The sequence below is a fragment of the Tubulanus polymorphus genome, chromosome 2 (assembly GCF_964204645.1).
Source record: "Tubulanus polymorphus chromosome 2, tnTubPoly1.2, whole genome shotgun sequence".
Classification (NCBI taxonomy): domain Eukaryota; kingdom Metazoa; phylum Nemertea; class Palaeonemertea; order Tubulaniformes; family Tubulanidae; genus Tubulanus; species Tubulanus polymorphus.
Genome location: NC_134026.1, coordinates 4,317,103 through 4,337,548, shown reverse-complemented (window position 1 = coordinate 4,337,548; position 20,446 = coordinate 4,317,103). Strand labels below are relative to the sequence as shown.

Genomic DNA, 20,446 nt, shown 5'->3' with positions numbered 1-20,446 from the left:
TTATCGCTAGAATGGGCAGAGAATCGACAGTTTGATGGCGTTAGGCGACATCACAAGCATATGACTTCGCTGTGCGAACCATGAAAAACACCGCCAAAGGATAAAATAGCTCTATATCTCCGAGTTCCCCAGGATTCGCAGCTAGGTACGCATCTTATGTGCATCTCTTTTGTATTGAATTCTTTTGATCACAATCGGGGGGAAACAGAACCTCATCACTGCATAGTTCTTTCGCGCGCGGTCTTATAAATACATTGATCTCAAAAACGTCTTCAACATTCACTGCAAGTGATTAGATGAAACCATCAGATGATTCGCTTTCTCCCATGCAGTCATTTATCGCCGTTCCGATGCCGCTTTCGGATCAGACAGTTTTCTTGTATTTGTGGGACACAGACGACCTCATTTACTGTCACTCTTTGAACTGAGGAAAAAACCTCACAAAGTTACGTTCTTTCGTATAACGAACATCAAATAGAGTTTTAATCAAAAGAGAAGAAACAAAATAACAAAAGGAAATCTCATATCATGTTTTTTTTTTTTATTCTCCAATAATATCTACATACACACTTAGCACCATTGAAACCAGTTCTAGAATATCAATAAATAGTATGTTTTAGTAATAGTGTTAGTAGCTGATGATGACTAGATGCCTCACCCCCGAACTTTCATTAGGCGTTTGATCGATAAGCTGAAATTCAAATCGTAGATTCCATCTTACTCTTTATTCCAAGAACGCCGATAATTATCATGATTAAAAATAGTGCATTATAAGTCATTATATTTACATCGATTAGAATAATAGTTATAAACGATTTACATCCTTACAAAAATCAAAAGTAAAAAGTCTTTTTACAAAACAGCAGTATTTTCCTGATGTATCTACCTATCGTGCGCGCGAATTTATATATACACAATGTTCATACGAATATGGTCATGCCGGCTTTAAAAGCTGTAAATAATTGCATCACGAAAAATGTGATTCCTCTTTTTTCAAACAAAGAGCGTCGACGGTCAGATTCGGTAGCTGTTTAGACGAAGGATGAGTCGTAGAAGGATTCATCGACGATTCGGAGACGGACGACGGTAGACTCGTGTGCGCGTGAGCCGAGCGCAGACCTGAAATGTTCGGTAAAGTCGTGGCTGCCGGTAGCGATATAGCCGGAAGTGTGGTCGGTAACGTGGGTGAGGCTGAGTACGGCGCCGCCGACAACGGATATCCTGACAATGCCAAGGAGGGCATGTGGTACTGCAATCTGGATGCCAGACCAGCAGCAACGTGCGGGTCTGTGTAAGTCGGTGGTAGAAAACCGTAGCAGCGTTCCATAACGTTAGTACAACCTAACGATGGTAACGAATTCCCGTAGATCCCAGCTGATCCACTAGAGCCATAGCCGTATGCCGATGAACCTGTTGGGTAATAGTAAATAGAGAGTCAACTATTGTTAAGGATAAACATTTATTTAATGCCAATGGCTCTTTCCGTTCTTGTACAGTTTTTATGGAAGTGACAGTATGTTGTTTTACAGTCGTTTCTATATGTAAATACCTGGTGAATACGACGGCGTCTTTTTCGGCGCCTGTTTGCGCCATTTCGCACGACGATTTTGAAACCATACCTGGAAATAAATCAAAAACGATCTCGTTTACACGGATGAAATAAATTGTAAAGAGTGAAGGAATTAAGTCAAGCAAAACTTGAAGGATACTTAGAAATAATAGAAGATATAAGAAGACTCGATTTTATACCTGTACGCGGGATTCACTTAGATTGATTCGCATAGCTAGATCTTCGCGCATGAATACATCCGGATATGGAGCAGCCTCGAAAGCTTTTTCCATTTCCTCCAGTTGATAGGCCGAAAATGTAGTTCTAGAAAAAATGAATATGCATTCGGATTATCGTATAGACATTAATCTACGCGGACGGGTCCAAAATGATTTCCAGGTTGTTCGGCGAACAAACGTTCGTAGGAACGAATGTTGAACAACGAAAAAGATCTAAAATTCGTACCTGTACCTTGTCTTTTTCTTCTTAGGTGGATCGGGTGACGAGGAAAGTCGATCGCGAGGTTTTTCCGAATGTGGAAGTGAATGATGATAATCTAAACAAATTATATACATATGAACATCAACAGAATTTCGTCCACGCGTTTACACGGGTCGAGCATAGGTTACAACAAGCACCGAGGATGCGAAACATGTTGCCGCAAGCAACCCTTGCTTCTATTTTCAATTTCACACGCAATTTGATTTATTTCAATGAATGTGATGATGTAGATAAAGATTATAGATATTCTTCATACACAGTAAACACAAAAGGTTTTAATGCAGCACATGGGCAGGTTTAGATTTTCCAGGCATGCGTGAAATTTAGATTTGATCCTAATAACCTACCCGGCCTGAGGGCCGTTTGACGGACCGACTTAACATTTCTTTGAAGTTCCATCAATATTGTGATATCATGATTAATGAAATTAAATTCGATCTATGAAATGGACCCCGAGGCTCTAAAGCCATTGACAGGGGTCGTTATGATGTAATTAATCCAAATGAAATCAAAAAGCATTAGTTGATTTCACGAATGACTCGTAAATAAATCGTAAAATTACACATAAGAGATTTTAATGATTCCAATGCAATTATATTTACCATTTCTGCTATTGCCCTCTTGTTCGTGACCGAAGGATGGTCTACGTCCGAGAATACCTTCAATGCTGTGCGAAGCGCATCGCGACACATCGTTATCCTTACCGAACATCTTTCTACAAATAAGTAAATAAGAAACGTTGAAAAACTGAATTCCATATAACGAGTCCCTGTAAATTACTTCGTTACGTCTAACAGTTGAAAAATGATTATAATTATGCGCCACTGTAGAATGACGTGATGATTATTAGGAATTAAACAATTCGTGTTTGAAATTAGACTCAATTGATCTAACTGTGTATCTAATCTGTTTTCAGATATGGGCAATTATAATATTTCAGCCAATTAATTCGCAGAGATAGTTTTGTTGGAAAATTAGTATGAATAGAATCGAAAAAATGTATAATGATGATGGTTGTCGACTGTTTCTTTTTATAGAAATTGGTGCAATTTCATTTCAATTTTGAACCACCACATAATCATGGAAAATCGACAGGGTTTTCCTGATGTGTTGTTTCCTTTCGTCCATCCTTGTTCGCGTGTATTTTTGACGCGATGACGCAAAGAGTGTTTTGTCAGTTTTCCCTGTCTGCGTCATTATATTCTGGCTGAACTGCTAACCTTATAAACTAGATTTTTGTAACCCTGATGAAAAACAGAGACTTTGCCCTTAGTTGAAATAGCCAATATCCAAAATAGTATCCAAAAACAAACCGAACAGGGGGTTTTCAAATGGAGTTCGTTTCAAAACAGATAAGATATACCGTCCTCTGTTTTCTTCGGTATTAATTTGTTATTCTAGAAACACAATCCTTATATATATATATATATATATATATATATATATATATATATATATATATATATATATATATATAAGGATTGTGTTTCTAGAATAACAAATTAATACCGAAGAAAACAGAGGACGGTATATCTTATCTGTTTTGAAACGAACTCCATTTGAAAACCCCCTGTTCGGTTTGTTTTTGGATACTATTTTGGATATTGTATATATATATATATATATACATATGATTTATTTTGAAATAATTTAAAATTTCATTACTCCACTCATCAACTATAGGACCAGGAAAATATGAAATCTTGAAATACTTTGAAATAATTTCCGTAACAACTAATTTCTATTGAAATTCATTATTTTGTTCTCGTTTGTATAAAACGAACAAACAAAGTCACCGATTTATAGATAGAAAATGAAGAAAAAAGTTTTCTACATTGTAATATCAAAAATATCTCTACTTTCTCGGCATATATATGTATTTAGTTCAGTGACAGTTAAAGCTACTAAAAGTGAAATACTTACCGATGAAAATGTTAATGTCCAAATCGGTGTCAGGATTATTTTGCTATAAGCAGTGAAAACACGTCTGTCGTCGTCTGAATCGTGATTCCAATTGAAAAACGTGGCCCGAAATTTGCACTGACGTTCGGGACGATCACTGAAGATCACACCATTTATGCAAATACTTATCTAAAAGACTATAATTGCCGCCCTGGCACCAAATGAATAGGATTAATTGAATTAATTGGCAGTATAGTTATGGAAGTAAATGACAGTCATGCTCATCAGATACCGGGTCAATCGAGAGATCGAGTTTTCTATGGGCGCGTGCTCGAATCAAACGATGAAACGGGTTCGACACAATGAATAGGCGAGCAGTTGGGCAAACGTGACGATGGTTAGCAGATGCGGGAATATACCGCAAACAAGGCACAGCGATGCATGTGCACTAAATTGGCTCGTCAATGATTGTCTCTCCCCGTAACACCGGTTGATTCGTAATTCTTTTGTTGAAGTAAATTAAATTAATACCCGTAGTAACACGTATATACGTTACATCCAAGTATGAGTCTGGTGAATTATGATGACCGAGGTAAAATAGATAAACCGAGGTAAAACGATTGGTTTTAGGCTAAACAAAAATGATACCTTGTTTCTCCGCAGCAGCCGGGTCATTTTTGTAAAATATGATAAAATTTATTAACAGTTCATTTCTATAGCGGCCGGGTCTGTTATGGTTAAATTGATCACGATTTCAAAAAAAGTAATGTATAGGGTAGATAGGCGGCCGGCCGGGTCAACATTTAAGCTCAGCAGAGCGGAGAAACAAGGTATCAATTTTTTTTTAGCCTTATAGATTGAATTAGAAAATCAGTAGAAATGAGCGGACAGTTCGTTCGTTTATGTCACTAGCGATGGGAAGTATAACCACGATTGATGAAACACTATATCCGTGTTATGACGATAATATATAGAGAATTCCACGATAAAACTATTATTGTTGGATTCTCTCTATATTAATGGGAAGTAACCGTTACGTTTTAAAATGATTTCTGCACGGCGTTCCCGAATATTGGTACTAAATTTAACATCACGACAACATCAGCAAATCCCTTCGAAAAAGAGAGTTTTTCCGGGCTTAGTTTGTCGAATCGGTGATAATTTAACAAATTTTTTTTCACGTAAATTATTAGAACAAATCAGAAAGCCTTAACGTAATCTACTGTAACAAAGATGCATAGAATTAATCTCATTTGTAACCGGTTATTAGGGCTTGAGATGATAAATATGTAATTCCAAATAATTACACATAACGAGCGCAAGTAATCTTTTATCAAATAATAGCGCACATCATTTCTGTCATTGGATTTTTTTTTCAATGGGGAGATAATAAATGCGAATTGTCTCATTCGAGGCTCGTTCATTCTTCGTGGGATCATCATATACATCAGCTTAGGTCGTTTCATGCGGGTCGTGTATTGTGCTGCAGAATGTAAAAATGCGCCTCACTTCGCCGATGGCGACACGGCCAGCGCGACCAGCCGACTGCTGGCGTATAGACAATAAACAACAACATAGAGGCGGTAATTCTCACTGAAGTAATTAAACTGAACATAAATTATCTCGTGTACGACTATTAAAGTCGCCAGGGTAACGTGAAAGGTTCAAGTTCGCGGTCAATTCTGAAATAGATACCGTTAAAGCGATTAAACGTCACTTCGAATATGCGCGTGATTTGTCCAGTGATGCTCGATTTATGGAGGCGAGGGAATAAAACTGAAATAGAATATGTCGTTATTGGCAATAAACCAAGATCAGAGAATGAATATCCATTATGAAATTCGTGTTTGAAGTGTTTTGTCGCTGGGTATCTTTTCGGTGCATGTGATGTTTTATACACAGTGCACAGTACTCGTCAAATTGCAAGAACTCGCTATTGAAGTGTATTTCAACACAGACCAATCTTAATAGGGTTATTTGATTAATGTTTGGATGCATTTGGAATGGAACGGAGAAGAATTATCTTACCCTTCAAATGGATAGCCATTTTATGAACCGGGGCCACGAATCTTAATTTTTGAGGTCGGGGCAAGGAATTGGACGAAAAACCGAATAATGATTTAAGCGTGCTAAAATCAGCACTGCGATTTCCTGAAAATGGTATGAAAAGCTTAATGAACGCAAAGTACCAAATTAGCCGGCCAATAAAAGATCTGACCTCATTAATCATACTCAATTATCCCGCATACAAAATATTATCTCCTGTTATCTTGTCATCATTTCCCGAACAATCACTAACAATTTTAGACCAATAAGGCTAGTCATGTGTGTACTTGGGCACGTTGCTGCATTCTCTGATGTTAATTACATATGATTTGTAATTGTTTACACATTGTTGGACTAATTAGTGTCCCATACGGTTTCTAATTACGCGGCTAATTGCGTTTGACAATAGTTTCAATTGCGTCCCGAACTGTGGTCTTTAAACTGTCGATGATGTAATGTGCTATGTTACATATTGTGTTTGTATCATTGTAAAAATGTGTACCGGTATTTATCGTAAAGATATGAATGTGTTTCAATATTGGTAAATACATTTGAATAATATCTCATCGATGATATTGATTCGATATCGGCCCGGATTCGTTCGAAATATCTTGCAACAACACTGTATTTCGTTGTTCGATATTGTTAACGCGCACATACGGTACACATATATTGCTACTTTTATTCGACGTTTAAAAATGAATCATACTTACGCCTACTTACCATAACAGCATCGCCGATAACGTTTAGAAACATCCACTTAATTTGCAATTTACTAAATATGCATACTTAATATACAGTTAATCAAAGTATTCGAACAATTTAAAGTGTTTTCGTTGAGAAATTGGACTATTAGCTGCACGTCGAGGGCGACCACTTGGCGACTGGCTCATATTCAGAAAAAAGTTAAAGCTTACTTCGTATGTATAAGTACGTATTCGTCGCGTCATCAGATTGCTGACATGTTTCTAGAAAACTGCAGTTCAATGTATCACGGGTGAATGTAAATACGTTACAACCAGCGGTACTATCACATGTTAGAGAACAGTCTCGCAATGTCACCGGGCTTACGGAGGATACTGTTTTACCCGAGCAAGTCGCTGCTATCAACTGGCCATCATTGTATTTGCTCATTTCTGGAAGGAAACGAAATATTTGCAGTAAATCGACACTGACTCGTATTCAAACTGTCCAAATTCATCTCTTAGAATTATTCTGGGGTTATTTCAAATAGTAATGATGACCGTACAATAACGATAAGCAATACTATCATCAGTAGATGCGAATGTTTTTTTGTTTAAGATATTGATTCCGTATCATTTCTACGGAAGCGATAAGGGGTTTCTATAGTTGCTGCGTGCAGACTCAACTGGGATTCTCTATCGCCACAACACGGACATTACTATTTCACCGACGATTGTCCTTACTTAATTTTTCGTAATGAAAATGTCCCGGGGACAGAACGAACTGGTCGTAGTTAACGCAGCGTTTTCTTTCGCCGTAGGTGCATGTCGCGTTGTCGGCGTCGTAGGTGAACATCTTACAGTTCTTATCGCACAACACCGTGCTACAATGCTGCAATGAACCCGACGCGGTCGTCGTATTCTCGCCTTTATCCATACATTTTCGATTCGGTATAACGTAATAGTTTTCTACGTCTGAAAAAATTGCATCAGTTAATTTTTAGCATATCTATAAGTGCTTTTTCATTCATTTCCGATTCGACATCGCATTGCGATTTACTTGGGACATTACTTTTACTCGGGACATTGGTTTTACTTCGAAATTTAATGTCCCAGGTAAATCGTCGAGCAAAAAGGGCAGCTATTTTCAAAAGAAGCTCGATGAAAACGACCTTTTTTATTCCGGACGTCTTTACCTAATTTCATGTAAAAATCGCTCGTCGTGTTCGAATACATTGACACGCAGCTTTCGGTGTTTATCATGCAGCTAAATCCACTAGTGAATGTGAAACCCGGGCACGAGGCCTTCGCGTCGCATTCTTCCCTGCATTCTGAAGGCGTTACTGGCTCTTTCTTGAAATGCATACCGGTGCAAATGGTTGACTGTTTGATGAAGTATCCAGCGATCTCTGAAAGATTTGTGCACGGACAATACATAGGTTGTAACAGCGATTTTACACATTGTATACATTAATAAGGGAAATTCGACTATTCGTTGTGCATTGATTAGTGATCTGAACACCAGGACCCATTTCCACAGTTGTGAGTTCAGATTTGACTAAGAATTAAGTCATTGAAATTGAACTAATTTTAACTCTAACTCAGAACCGTGGAACTGGATCCAGATTAAACATTCATTTCACAGTGTTCTAAACTGGTAATACCTTTTTTGATGTAAAAATTCCAGATATCGGATGGATCGCCGTGACATGGACTGTCAAACTCGCTTCCCGTCAAACAAGACCCATTTCCGCCGTCGAAAAGAAAATACAAGCAGTTGCTTTCCCTCAAACCGCATTCACGCTGACAATCGTACAACGATTTCTGCGTCGGTATCGAAGTCGACTGACAATACGCTCTTTCTTTCAAGAAATAGCCAGCTATAGCTAAGAAATAAATCAACGATGGAATTAAAATTTTCTATATGCAGCAGTCTATGATTACTCAATGAATGGTTTTAATATGGCGTTATCAAAATGAACAGGTTTCACTTCATGTTGAAGAAGGAGCTTTTTGGATAATGAATCACCTAACGTAAGCTAGACAAATTATTACATATTAATGAAGGAATTTCGTGGTGGTGCAGCGGAGCGAATCTCATTTAATCCATCATATCTCATCGATTCAACATTCGTGCCATTAGAAGTCAAATATCATTGACATGGCTTGAAAGCTTTCGGCCATTAAGTGGTATGTACATCACTTATTAATCAACACGTCAACTTTCAAAAGGGTTCGAAAACGTAGATGAAATGCAAACGACATAAAAATGAAATTATTCTTCAAATCGTAGCATAGAGACAAAGTATCTCAAATCAAAACGTAATCATAATAAATGCTAACAGCTTAAACGAAGATAGATCGGTTTATATCCTATTTGTGACGCACGTATCAAGATATCAACGAGAATGTGCTAATCATCATGTGTGTACTGCTTTTGAAATAGCGAAATTAGGAATATCTTTGGTTACAGGTTATCACCTTGTGCACAGGGGCTCGTTGTTGAAGCCTGGAGTAGATAGTAGCTTATCCTCAAATATTCCAGCTGTTTATTCATATAGTTGCCAGAATATTGGAGGATCTAAGCTACTTATTACCCCCCCCCCCCCCGAGCTTCAACTAAGACCCCTGTGGCCATATGTCGAAAGAAATAGTATCTTACCAATCTTCTCGAAATGGTGAGATGGTGGTATACCATCAACACCGGTCACTCGCAGGTCACTCGTATTGCATCCGGTCAACAGTGAACAAGTGAAATTTTCATAGAAATTGAAACTCAGACACTGGTGACTTTCTTCGCACGAGGTTTTGCATTCGAATATTGTCAGGTTTGAGGCACGTTTCAACCGCTTGTCGCTGTTCTGACAGGATTTTCTTTCGTATGCGTAATAACTCTTGAATTCTAGAATGAGTTCAATTCAAAATCAGAAGAAAATGTTGACAATTACAACTTAAACTTCAACTATGTACACAATAAACGCTATCAGCAATTCTTTTCAAATAAATGTCGGTTGAAGAACATATTTACTAAATTTCATATAGAAATGAGAATTTTCACTAGCTCTGAGATCGTTGTACGGACAGGCAGCCTCTGTGGGTACGAGGCACGTGAGATTATCCTTGTAAACGAACGATCGGCATGTTGTATTGGTAGAGCATAGTTTCACGCAGTCCTGCAGCGTGGCGCGGGAATATGTCGTGAAATTCGTACCATGACAAGTCAAACCCGATTTCATTATATAACCAGGTAGATCTGCAGTAGAAATATATACATGCGAAATAATAGTACAACACAGAAGCCTTTATTTTAGGGCATCTCAGATGGTAAGAAAGCACACATGGTGGAAACATGTTTCATATCATGTCTTCGATAAACCTACGCAGTTTGCTATATGAAAGGTCGTATTTTGCTGCTGATTTTGCATCGATGCATGTTTTATTTTGAAGTCTACACGTGAAGTTTGCGACGTCGTAAACGAACGTGATGCAATCCGATTGGCGGTCGCACGCATCACGACACGAGTTCAAATTCAAATTCGTAAACGTCTGCCCCGGTGCCTGATGGCAATTCGACGATTCGTGCACGATATAGCCGGGCATTGCTTAATAGAAGGGAATTTGATAATTAGAATTACAAAGACATTAATGAAAATGGCAAAAAATGTTGAATTATTTTGCAAATTTAAATGAATAATGGGTCAATATATTACCTTTCTTGATATAGCTGTATGTTGTTCCCAGACCGATAACTAGGATACATACGTTTCTGTACATGTTGCATTTGTCATTATCACTCGCATAAGACATCTGAGCGCACTTTATATCCCTGTCGCAGAGGTCTTTACAATTCGCCAGGGTAATTACTGATGTGCTGGCTGGTGTAACATTTTTGCAAGCGATCCCTGCTTTCAGAACATAACCATCAAGTTTACCTGGTAATTCTGTGTACGTAGAAAGGATACTGTGAGTCAAAGACCTGAACCTGTGGTATTCCCGAGAGCCTCTCAATTACATTCTACATGTGTAACAAGCAATTTGCTTCATTGGGATATTATTATTTCATATTCTGAATGTACATCCACTGTATAATTTGTATAACTTGTTATAATTTCTTTGTAAATAAAGATCTGAGATATATATCTAAGGTACTCTCAATATTTAAAAAGAATTGAATATTTTCGAATATGAATGGAAATTTGTTACATTGCGAGTTATCTTTTCTCGTTTATTGTAATTTATAGTTTATATTATTTGAAAGTAAGAACGAACCTAGTTTCTCATAGTACAGATCTGTTGTAGCCGAATAGGTGCGATTTGAACACGGTTTTCCCTTCAAAATGCACTTGAAAACTGGATCAGGGGCCAACGTAGGATTGATCGCGTAGGAAAATGCCCGGCAGTCGTCATTTGTGTCACACATTAGCTTACATCGTTCCCGGCTTACAGCTAAGGTCGTGTTGATGTAGTCATAAGGACAATCAACGTTTTCATGCAATTTGTAACCATCAATTTCTAAAAAGATTGTTGTTCATATATTAACATTCCTGTTTACGCGATATTCAATGCAGTATTCATCTCGGTGATTAGAAGATTGTTTCAGTTTTACCTCGTCGAATTCGATACTCGTGAGACGAGCCATCGACGTAATAATACCCGGATGAACAACTCTCTTGCATTATGTAACACTTTCGTCCCATGCCGTTGCCGTCCCACGAGAAACCGAAGCACTCGGACCGTATATCACAACCGTGTTTACAGGACGAAAGCGTTGTCGCTTGAACGTCCGGCGAGATGAGAGGACCAGTACAGTATAACGCCGACTCGAGATGATACGTATGAGCTTTCGATCGAGCGACTGGAAATTAGATATTGCATTACGTATGTAAGCATACAACCCTATAAAAGTCGAGTTTACTTTTCTATGATATACAAATATTCTATCACGCTTCATAACATCATCTTATTTGAAAATAAAATCGTATGATAGTACGAAAAATCATGATCAATTCGGAATATTGTTCGAAGGGGCGTTAATATACAATTGAAAATTGATAGTATCGTGTTGATATTGAGCGATTGATTGATTCAAGAATGCAGACGTATAAAACCACGCGGTGAAATGACTAGATTCACCTTGACAATGACAATTTGCTGAAATTCTGTGGATGTGATGAAACAATTGCGTGGTAAGATTTGAATTGATGAGGCACGCTCATTCGTCAAAATGACCAGTTAGTATAATTGGTTCGATCAGCGTAAACACGCAAGAGACTGATAAATCTATGCAGTTGTCTGGTATTTTAATTTCACCTTCATTTTTCTTTTTTTTCGAGAAAAACACACGAAATTTAGCGAAAATCTCTTTTTCAGTTTTTTAGAAGCATCGTGTGTTACGAGGGTACATGAGATGTTGACCTAACCCTTTCATCCCCAGCGTTGTTGGTTAACACAAAGAACTATTTTCCAGCTATCTGTAATGGATTTGTTTTAAATAAATGACCGATCATTTCGGCTTCCCCGAGAGCACAAAATCAATCATGTGAAACGTATGTTTATCCACGTACATCTGCATCATCATTCGTGATAGAATTGGCCAATGAACTACATTTATTGAAATAGTATTATCATAGATTTCAATGGGAAATTCTCAAATATATTCTAGCTGCTTGCCAGGGGTAGTATCATATTATGGGTGTTTTCCGTGAACAACATTAGAAAACAATTAACATTTTCTGTGGCATATAAACTATTTGTCAATCTTGCCAATGCACTATTTTTCACTGCCTGCAAGCTTTTCTATTATTCACTGCGTCAAATGAACTTTATATGGACGTTTTAACTCTATACAGGAAGGTACATCTTGTTACGCTAGTTTAGGCAGCAAGTGCGAATCGGGTTTATGTAAAACATAATGACTGCTTCACCTCATTCCTTTATAAGTTGGTGCATGTGCATTGCTTGTTATAGAGCACTGCTTTTGGAACTTAATGAAAGTAAATACACCGACATATTGCTTTAGATTGACGCCTTTAATTTTGTTAGGTTGTTTTGTACACAGATTTGTACATTCCTTCATTCCCACCGTTGTCAACATTGCCTAGGTTCGATGGTTTCGATGAAAATGTTTTAGAAAAAAAGCGAAATCTGTTTAATTGGGTCTTAACTTCGTTGTTTTCAGGAGAATACTTTTTTTCATGAAGTACGTATATCATCGGGAATGAAAGGGTTTAATGGTTTAAGACTCGAATATTACAGAAATGTTCAGTTTATTTAGTTTGCAAAACAAAAATGCAAAACACGGTTTTTTTCAAAATACGTAGTACTAAAAAAACGTCAGCGATTGGATATGTGAATGTCTGAGATCTGCCAATTTCATCTTACATATCAGTACTTAGAAACAAAATCAACATCTACATCATGTATGGGAAAAAATACACTTTCGGCGGTGCTTACTTACTCGCTATTGTGATTATGAAAGCCACTGTGTACCAACGAACAGCATATTTGAACAGAATTTGTGACTTCATTTTCGATTCGTTTTCACACTTTCATTTCATCATTGTTGACGATATCAAAATGAGTGCGGGATATTGCTGCATCAGATAATATCCATGGCAAACACCTTGATCGTAAACTAATTAATGTGTATTTGGCCGCGACAACGCGGCGAAATTCTAAATCATCTTTATCTATGTTGACTGTCGTCGCGAAGTTGCGTCGTTTCCGCGGAATCATCTGATAGTCTGCGTAATTAAAATGAATCTGCGCACACGGTTTACATCCGTATGATCTTCCAATCAAATGAAATCATAGCCGTAATCGACAATATTGTCACGGCGATCTACGTGTGTACAATCTAATAGATGAGATCAGCCCTTCCATAGTTATTACTGTGGTTATTGCAACTTTACTTTCAGTGATTCCTTTTATTTCATGATTTCGGAGTTCACGGAATTAACATGAAATAAACAATGACTGAAGGATTATAAAAATAGCAGGATTTATTCGCTTTAAAGCTATCCGTAGCATAGTAGAGTTCATATAAGTTAAGCCCATAACGCACTTGACGCAGGGAACACGTACAAAAAAACACAGAAACACGGAAACAAACATGCGTTCGATCTTTGCTACGTTGTTCCCGTGTTTCTCGTTTCTCTCGCACAGGTCACACGTCACAGGGAAACGCTCGAAAACATGTTTCTGTCTCCTGTCTCAGCGTTTCCCTACGTCGTGTAAATCGGATCGCCTAGGTCTTAGCGTAGTCGTCGTAACTGTATCTCCGAGGAGCATCGTCTTGTTTCAGTTCGTGCAAGCGTAGATGAAGTTTGACGTCTGGAATACTTGCTTGTCTGACGTGTCCGTATCGTTTGTACAAGCCCCACACGTTGTTTTCAGGCAAGCGTTGAACGTCGATGCTCAGCTGCCGACTTTGAAATGGAAGGAATGGTGGTTTCGTAACTGGAATTGAAAATTAATCAACACGTATCGATGAGAACTTTTCGATGGAATATTGGTTTCGCGAACGTCAGTTACTTCATGCAAGCAATTTCATCGTTAGCTGCCTGGATACGCCAAGACTCATTCACTGCAAGATTCTCAACGTCATTTTTGCATAAATGGAAAAACCATATCCAACCATTTTCGTCCATATAAGGCATCGCTAAAATTTCACTAATACTTACTGGAAGATTTTTTCCTGTAAGCTTCTTCTGTAGCTTCGATTGCCGGTTCTGACGACCCGAAGTAAATGCCCTTGAATCCAATGTAAGGGTTAACTGCTAGGCCAACTAGACATTCTAACTGCAGTCGATTTTCCGTCGGTGGAAAACCCTCATTTATGCCTTGCAGTATCAGAAACATTTGTCTAATTGGTGGTGAGACAGTTGCTGTATTCTTTAGCACCCCTGAAATGCATGAATTGATCGTGGAGTTTGCCAAAAACAAATCACTATTTTTCAAGCTTTGTTGATCGTAGCTTCAGCACAAACCTGTTAATTCCGAGAAGAATTTTAGCACTATCACATCCCGAAAAGTCAGCAATGAAACTTGTCGTATCGAGAATTCAGTTGTCTGAATGAATGAGAACGATTCGGCAGAAGAATGATGATTGGTATCAGTCAGTAATTTACAATCAGTATACGATCCTTCTATAAAACATTTCTCTAATAACGCATACCTGAATAGGCCGTAACAGGATCTCTAGCGTTGGTAAAATTTGCCGGAAGAAATTTCTCCATAATTCTCCCAGTGCGATCAGTAACTCTAAACCTACAGATTGATAACAAAATTATCTGTTTAAATGGCTCTTAGACGTGATTATACTATTTCCAAGATATTTTATCTTATTTGTAACGTTACCTTCTCGATCCCTGAGTGATTCTCGCATGATGACTAGGCCCCGTTTTAACAGTTGATTCTGAATATAGAAATAAAAAGATCCGACTTGACTATAGACAATATAGGGTGGACTATCAATGTAGTAAATTACCTCGAAAATACCTTAAAATATTCGTATATAAAAGGACCCACGTCAGAAGCTACCATATTTCTAAAAAGATAAATACATTAGATCGATACTGCATTTCAGGTTCATTTCAATCTTTTCTTTTAATTAGCAAGCTTTGAATTGACGAATTTTCGATTGTGTTACCTGATATTTTCTAAAAGCTTTGCCATTTGACCGTCCTCCAATTTTCTACCTTGAAACAATGAAACAATGGCTGTCTGAATTCTTCGTCGTATGAAAAAGAAGAGGATCGTTAAATACGTAAACTAATTTGACTGTTAATAACGAGACGAGTAGCTTACAATGCGTCAAATCAAAAATTCTACACTAGTCTTAATGAATTTTTGGTCATTTAGTTTACCTTTAAAGTACTACTCGTCTCTTTATTTATTCTAAACCCGGTAAACGCGGCTATTCTATGAATCTAATTCTAATTCGAGTGTTGAATGACTCGGTTTCTCAATTACTTGCCTGTACCATTCCTCATTTTTGGATGTCAGACTCTGATGTGGAATCGTGCTTACAGTCGCTACGCGCGGTATCGTCATAGACGTAGGACTTCCCACCGGAGACGGCGCCAGTAAATCTGGTCGCGACGAAGATCTCACCATCGGTGGTGGAGTCGCCGGCGCCAATCCTTTCGTCCGTAACTCTCCCACCGATCCGTGCGATTCCAACCTCGTCAGGTAAGCGCTATCGTTTACCAGACTACGGATTGACTTACGCTTATCCATAGCAATAATTTTCTCAATCACTCAACGACACAAAAATAATTATCCTTCGCCCGGAATCTTGAATTGGATTTCATCCCAAGCACTAGCTTATTCACTTTGACTATGGAGATAAGTGATATTAGTATAGGCCCTGGTAATAAGTGCGACCGAACACGGTCACAGTCCCATGAGTGTTTATCTAGAATATTGTTTTAGGACAAACGTCGTTATCTCGTTTAGATAACGCCTATGTCAATACTGGTGTATCAGCTCGGGGAAGTTTACTATGCCGGATTCGTGCCTTCCAATGCCCTGGATGACGCGGACCTTGCTATGGCTTTCCCCCCTTATGTTCAACCGCAGGAATCAAGAATATCGCAATTCCACTAGAATTAGTGTAGATTTTCAGTAAATTTATCTTTTTGACCAACCAGCCCGCCGAAGTAGGCCTTATCAAGAAGCAATAAATCTTGAATTTAGTTTTGAATTGTTTCCGCGTCCACGTCCACGTCCACGTTCTCTTCCTCGTCCTGATTCTCTGGTTAATCGTTTTTCTTCCGGGTTCGGAAATAAAGTCCCGGCAAATTTGAAATATTTCGAATCTTTCACTTCAAAATGAATGAAATTGGGAATAAATTCATGCTTGAGGTAAAATTTCCGATTCCTTAGACGTTGTATGGTTAAGAAAAAAGGATACTTTATCAAACCTGCAAACATTCTAATGAAAGAACGTGCTGATAGATCTTAAAATCAAATACAAATGAAACTTTATTGTGTAGTATTCTTGTAGTTAGTTACTCTAATTCTGTCTTGCTAAATGATTTATAAAGATTAAAATTGACCAGGATTTAGCATGACTTCAATTTAGTTAGTAAATGTAGCCGACTAACTGAAATCGTTTTCTAAATTACGATTTTCAATTTCAGGTGTTTGTGTGGCGGACAGTATCCAGTCAATTCGGTTGTATTCTCACTTTACCCATCTCTGTGCTTACATATCATTTATTTGCTAGTGGTATTGATCCGCTATCCGCAATAAAAGGTAAATTAAAGAGTAGAATGAATCAACTCTAGCTCAAATACCACTAGTGTACTCAATGTTTCTTTAATGATTAATTATGACAACGATTTTACTTTCAGCCACGTCATGCTGTTTAGTTTTACTGTCATTTTGGTTTTATATGATTATACTGGGTGCTGTCACTCTAGCTGTAAGCATTGTTAGCTGGAAACACTTCAGCGGTAAGTATTACTTCATGGTCGCGAACTGAATTATCAGTGAAAATGTGTGCGTCGTCTTAATGCACTAATCTATGTTTCCGATCCATATATTTCAGTAATTCCAACAATCTATACTACGCGGCTGACGGCTTTGTGGAATCTAGCACGACCAGATCGTTTTCTGTACGCGATTGGACATTCATTAGCTGGATGCGTTTGTGGCTGGTGCGCAACAAATCTGATCAAAGGTCGTTACATGAATCTGACGGTTTCATGTGCAAGCGATAGGTGTGTTAAAAAAACTTAGCTCTTAGGCTATAAAGAAATGATACCTCGTTTCTCCTCATCGGGCCGGTCACTTTTGTAAACTGCAATAAAATATGTAATCAGTTAATTTCAAATTTTTCGCTGACGAACTTTACTGCAACTTACAGTAATTTGATAAGATCTGATTGTGTCTCTTCAGCGACGCTTTATGCCTGAATGAGTATCACTTGTTCTTGGTTTGCTACGGAGCTTTTGTCGGCTTCGTCTACGGAGTTTGTTTCTTCTATCGACGGGACTACTGGATGGGATTCCCGCATATACAACAGCCGAGATTCTTTCAAATCAAACATCGTATGATCGTGATCATTCAGCGAGCGGCGCGACGATCGTTTCGTCAATTGAGATATTTCTACTTGATTTATTTCTTCTTAGGTTAGTAACGGTTGGTTGGTTATTGTTCATGACTGAAAACTCTGACAACATTTACTGAATGAAATGAAGTGTTTTCTAGATAAAGAATAAGTTCAGAGTTTTTATTTTGTTTTCAGGAGGAGTACCCAAAGGTTGGATTCTTCGTGCGTTAGGTTTAAGTGAGAAGTAAGTACACTATTTCGCTTCGTTCCAACAGAGTGATATGGCGGCAAAAAATACTTCAGAGTGCTTCTTGGTTGTTGCTACAACGCTGCAAATCCAGAGTTCAAATGAAACCTTATCTGTGTTGCATTTTAGGATTTCATTGACGTCATTGTGGGGAATAACAGATCTTGCGCTGTTGTGGCAAACTTTCTTGCTGGGAAGTTTTATTAACATGGCTTGGTTGTTTGGAGTACTCTTCTTCAAAGTTTATAATACTCAAGTACGTGAAAACTAATCAATATCTTACTAAAATGAACCAGTTAATTTTGTGATGTTCTGATTGATAGTTTTTATTTTCACAGTCCTATGTCTTTCCTATTGAATCAGTAATGGAAAGTGATATTAACTGCTGTCTACACAATGCCTTGGCTTGCAGCAAACAACCTCTAGTTCAGGTAAAAATTGATTCAAAATTTCCTCAATATTTGTTTTCAAAATGATGTGCAAGTATAAATCAGTTAAATCTTTCATTGTCTTTCCATTCAGTATTTGGCTTTTCACGATCTCTGCCAGTTGTCCAAGTATTCGCAAGAAAGACGTAAACAAGTGTTTAGTTTGAGTCAACCAGGTTAGTAATTCTTTAAAGCTTATGTGAGGTGTAGGCATATACTATTAGTAATAGTGTATGGTAGTGTATGCCTACACCTCACATAAGCTTTAAAGAAAATCTCTTAGTTAGGCCAAAAAAAATTGATACCTTGTTTCTCCACTCTGCTGAGCTTAAATGTTGACCCGGCCGGCTGCCTATCTACCCTATACATTACTTTTTTTAAAATCGTGATCAATTTCACCATAACAGACCCGGCCGCTATAGAAATGAACTGTTTATAAATTTTATCATATTTTACAAAAATGACCCGGCCGCTGCGGAGAAACAAGGTATCATTTTTGTTTAGCCTTACTATCCTAGAGGCTATATTATATAGACCACTCTAAACCACTTTATTAAATGTGTAGTATTTCTATTGATCTAGGTGGCCATCCTCACAACTTGAATAACATTGTTAAAGAATGTTTGTCGGTGATAAAAGATATGTCTCTCACACTGACCGAGTTCAACAACGAACACAGTAGTTCCTGTATGAGACAAGTCCCGGATCGAATCCAGCTTATGAGTCCTAAAGGCATTCCATCCGCCCCAAAAGACGCAGTTCCACATAACTATCTAGATAAGGTAAATGATACAGTAAATGATTCAGCAGACATAAACTTTCCATGATATATAAATGACTTTGTGATTCTGGTCTATATTTGCTTATTTTTGTATTTCAGTTGTTGGCGGCGTTGAAAAAGCATCCACTTGCTGAGTTTTTCCTGGCCGAGATCGCGTATATGCAAAGTCGAAAGCTTTTCGCCAATGCACAACTGCAAATTTGGGCATCCGATGGTAAACTGATTTTTATATGGCATGTACTGTGTGGTAGTTCTGCTCCCAATTAAGTATTTTCAAACTTGAATACTTCCAGCATTAACAGCACTAGTTGTGGCCTCATATTCTGAGGATGAATATGGAGTTGTACAGCAGTGGTTACCAGACATCCTGGCCAGTTTGCTGACCTTACAAGAGGTAATTAGGTCAAGGTCACTAGAGTATATAATTCTCAACAAAAACATACTTTATGAACCTTCTATTTCACTTCTACAGGCCGTTGATAAACATTTCAAGTTAACAACTAGTATCTGGAAGAAGCCAACGTTAACATCTACGGACAGCGGTTTAGTTTTATTGCGACTTTCTCTACGACAAAATCTGAAGTCGTCAATTTACAGAATAACTGCCAAGTTCAAGGATCACCTGCAGTAAGTTTGAATTTGGCCCGATTAATACTGCTATACACATAGTTATGGAAGCAATAGCTTATTTCTTTTTCTTTATAGTGATATTTCGCTCGGTAGCGAGCACCACCGCAGATTGAATTTCTTTCTCGAAAACAAGGAGTGAATGTGCAGAAAGGTGTTCATTTAGAGTTGCTGTTAAATATGTGCAGACGCTGAACAGGGAACTCGGCGCACAACTGAAAATTCAATTGATTTATAAATCAAGAGTTATACTTGTATTGCATTTAAGATATCACCAGTATCAATGTAAATATAATGAAGTTTGAATCTTCGCAAACACCCAGACTCATGAATTATTTCACTGTGGGGCTCCGAGGTCATGTTTGACTTGCATTCAACTAAGTGGAAATTTATTCTAGTGGAAATCGATTTCATTGGTCAATCTGAGATTACCAGTAATCCATCAACTGATAATGCGCAAAAGGAGAAAGAAGGGTAAGTCAAAAGCACGATGGAGCAACCATTACTACCAACCCTCGATCGCAAGACCAAATACCTGCTTATTGCTAAGAAGAACAAAGCAAGGAAAAAATCTGTGTTGAATTTACCTTTTATTTATTTATCATAAGAGCGATATATATTGT

General features: G+C 37.9%; 4 protein-coding genes across 8 annotated transcripts; 1 reads left to right on the top strand and 3 right to left on the bottom strand.

The window, feature by feature from the left end:
* Positions 1-525: 525 nt before the first annotated feature.
* Positions 526-4,686, bottom strand: LOC141900187 (uncharacterized). Of its 3 annotated transcripts, none has more exons than XM_074786961.1 (6): positions 3,974-4,686; positions 2,653-2,765; positions 2,015-2,105; positions 1,750-1,873; positions 1,550-1,619; positions 526-1,410 (listed from the first exon to the last, which is right to left on the bottom strand). In XM_074786961.1, exons 2-6 carry the CDS (start codon positions 2,759-2,761, stop codon positions 968-970), a joined length of 837 nt encoding a protein of 278 aa, XP_074643062.1. In that variant the 5' UTR covers positions 2,762-2,765; positions 3,974-4,686; the 3' UTR covers positions 526-967. The 3 variants fall into 3 exon arrangements, with proteins under 3 accessions (XP_074643062.1, XP_074643064.1, XP_074643063.1); XM_074786963.1 differs by having other exon boundaries at positions 2,021-2,105; XM_074786962.1 differs by lacking the exon at positions 3,974-4,686 and having other exon boundaries at positions 2,653-3,467.
* Positions 4,687-4,881: 195 nt separating this feature from the next.
* On the bottom strand, positions 4,882-13,392 carry LOC141900186 (uncharacterized). Its single transcript, XM_074786960.1, has 11 exons — positions 13,139-13,392; positions 11,288-11,536; positions 10,951-11,193; positions 10,392-10,622; positions 10,062-10,283; positions 9,710-9,934; positions 9,344-9,583; positions 8,346-8,567; positions 7,878-8,090; positions 7,426-7,656; positions 4,882-7,134 (listed from the first exon to the last, which is right to left on the bottom strand). Exons 1-11 carry the CDS (start codon positions 13,206-13,208, stop codon positions 6,905-6,907), a joined length of 2,376 nt encoding a protein of 791 aa, XP_074643061.1. The 5' UTR covers positions 13,209-13,392; the 3' UTR covers positions 4,882-6,904.
* A 56-nt stretch (positions 13,393-13,448) lies between these two features.
* LOC141900246 (proline-rich protein 5-like) lies at positions 13,449-16,087 on the bottom strand. Of its 2 annotated transcripts, none has more exons than XM_074787048.1 (8): positions 15,655-15,811; positions 15,332-15,376; positions 15,181-15,229; positions 15,040-15,097; positions 14,858-14,949; positions 14,670-14,751; positions 14,364-14,585; positions 13,449-14,139 (listed from the first exon to the last, which is right to left on the bottom strand). In XM_074787048.1, exons 1-8 carry the CDS (start codon positions 15,672-15,674, stop codon positions 13,928-13,930), a joined length of 780 nt encoding a protein of 259 aa, XP_074643149.1. In that variant the 5' UTR covers positions 15,675-15,811; the 3' UTR covers positions 13,449-13,927. The 2 variants fall into 2 exon arrangements, with proteins under 2 accessions (XP_074643149.1, XP_074643148.1); XM_074787047.1 differs by having other exon boundaries at positions 13,452-14,139; positions 15,332-15,412; positions 15,659-16,087.
* LOC141900245 (nucleoporin NDC1-like) lies at positions 15,759-20,095 on the top strand. 2 transcript variants are annotated; one of them, XM_074787046.1, is made up of 14 exons: positions 15,759-15,873; positions 16,827-16,941; positions 17,040-17,141; positions 17,237-17,408; positions 17,587-17,819; positions 17,936-17,984; positions 18,117-18,243; positions 18,326-18,418; positions 18,510-18,591; positions 18,998-19,197; positions 19,296-19,410; positions 19,490-19,590; positions 19,669-19,823; positions 19,902-20,095. In XM_074787046.1, the coding sequence occupies exons 3-14, from the start codon at positions 17,081-17,083 to the stop codon at positions 19,963-19,965; spliced, it is 1,452 nt and encodes a 483-aa protein (XP_074643147.1). In that variant the 5' UTR covers positions 15,759-15,873; positions 16,827-16,941; positions 17,040-17,080; the 3' UTR covers positions 19,966-20,095. The 2 variants fall into 2 exon arrangements, with proteins under 2 accessions (XP_074643147.1, XP_074643146.1); XM_074787045.1 differs by lacking the exon at positions 15,759-15,873 and adding an exon at positions 16,436-16,548.
* The last annotated feature ends 351 nt before the right edge of the window (positions 20,096-20,446 follow it).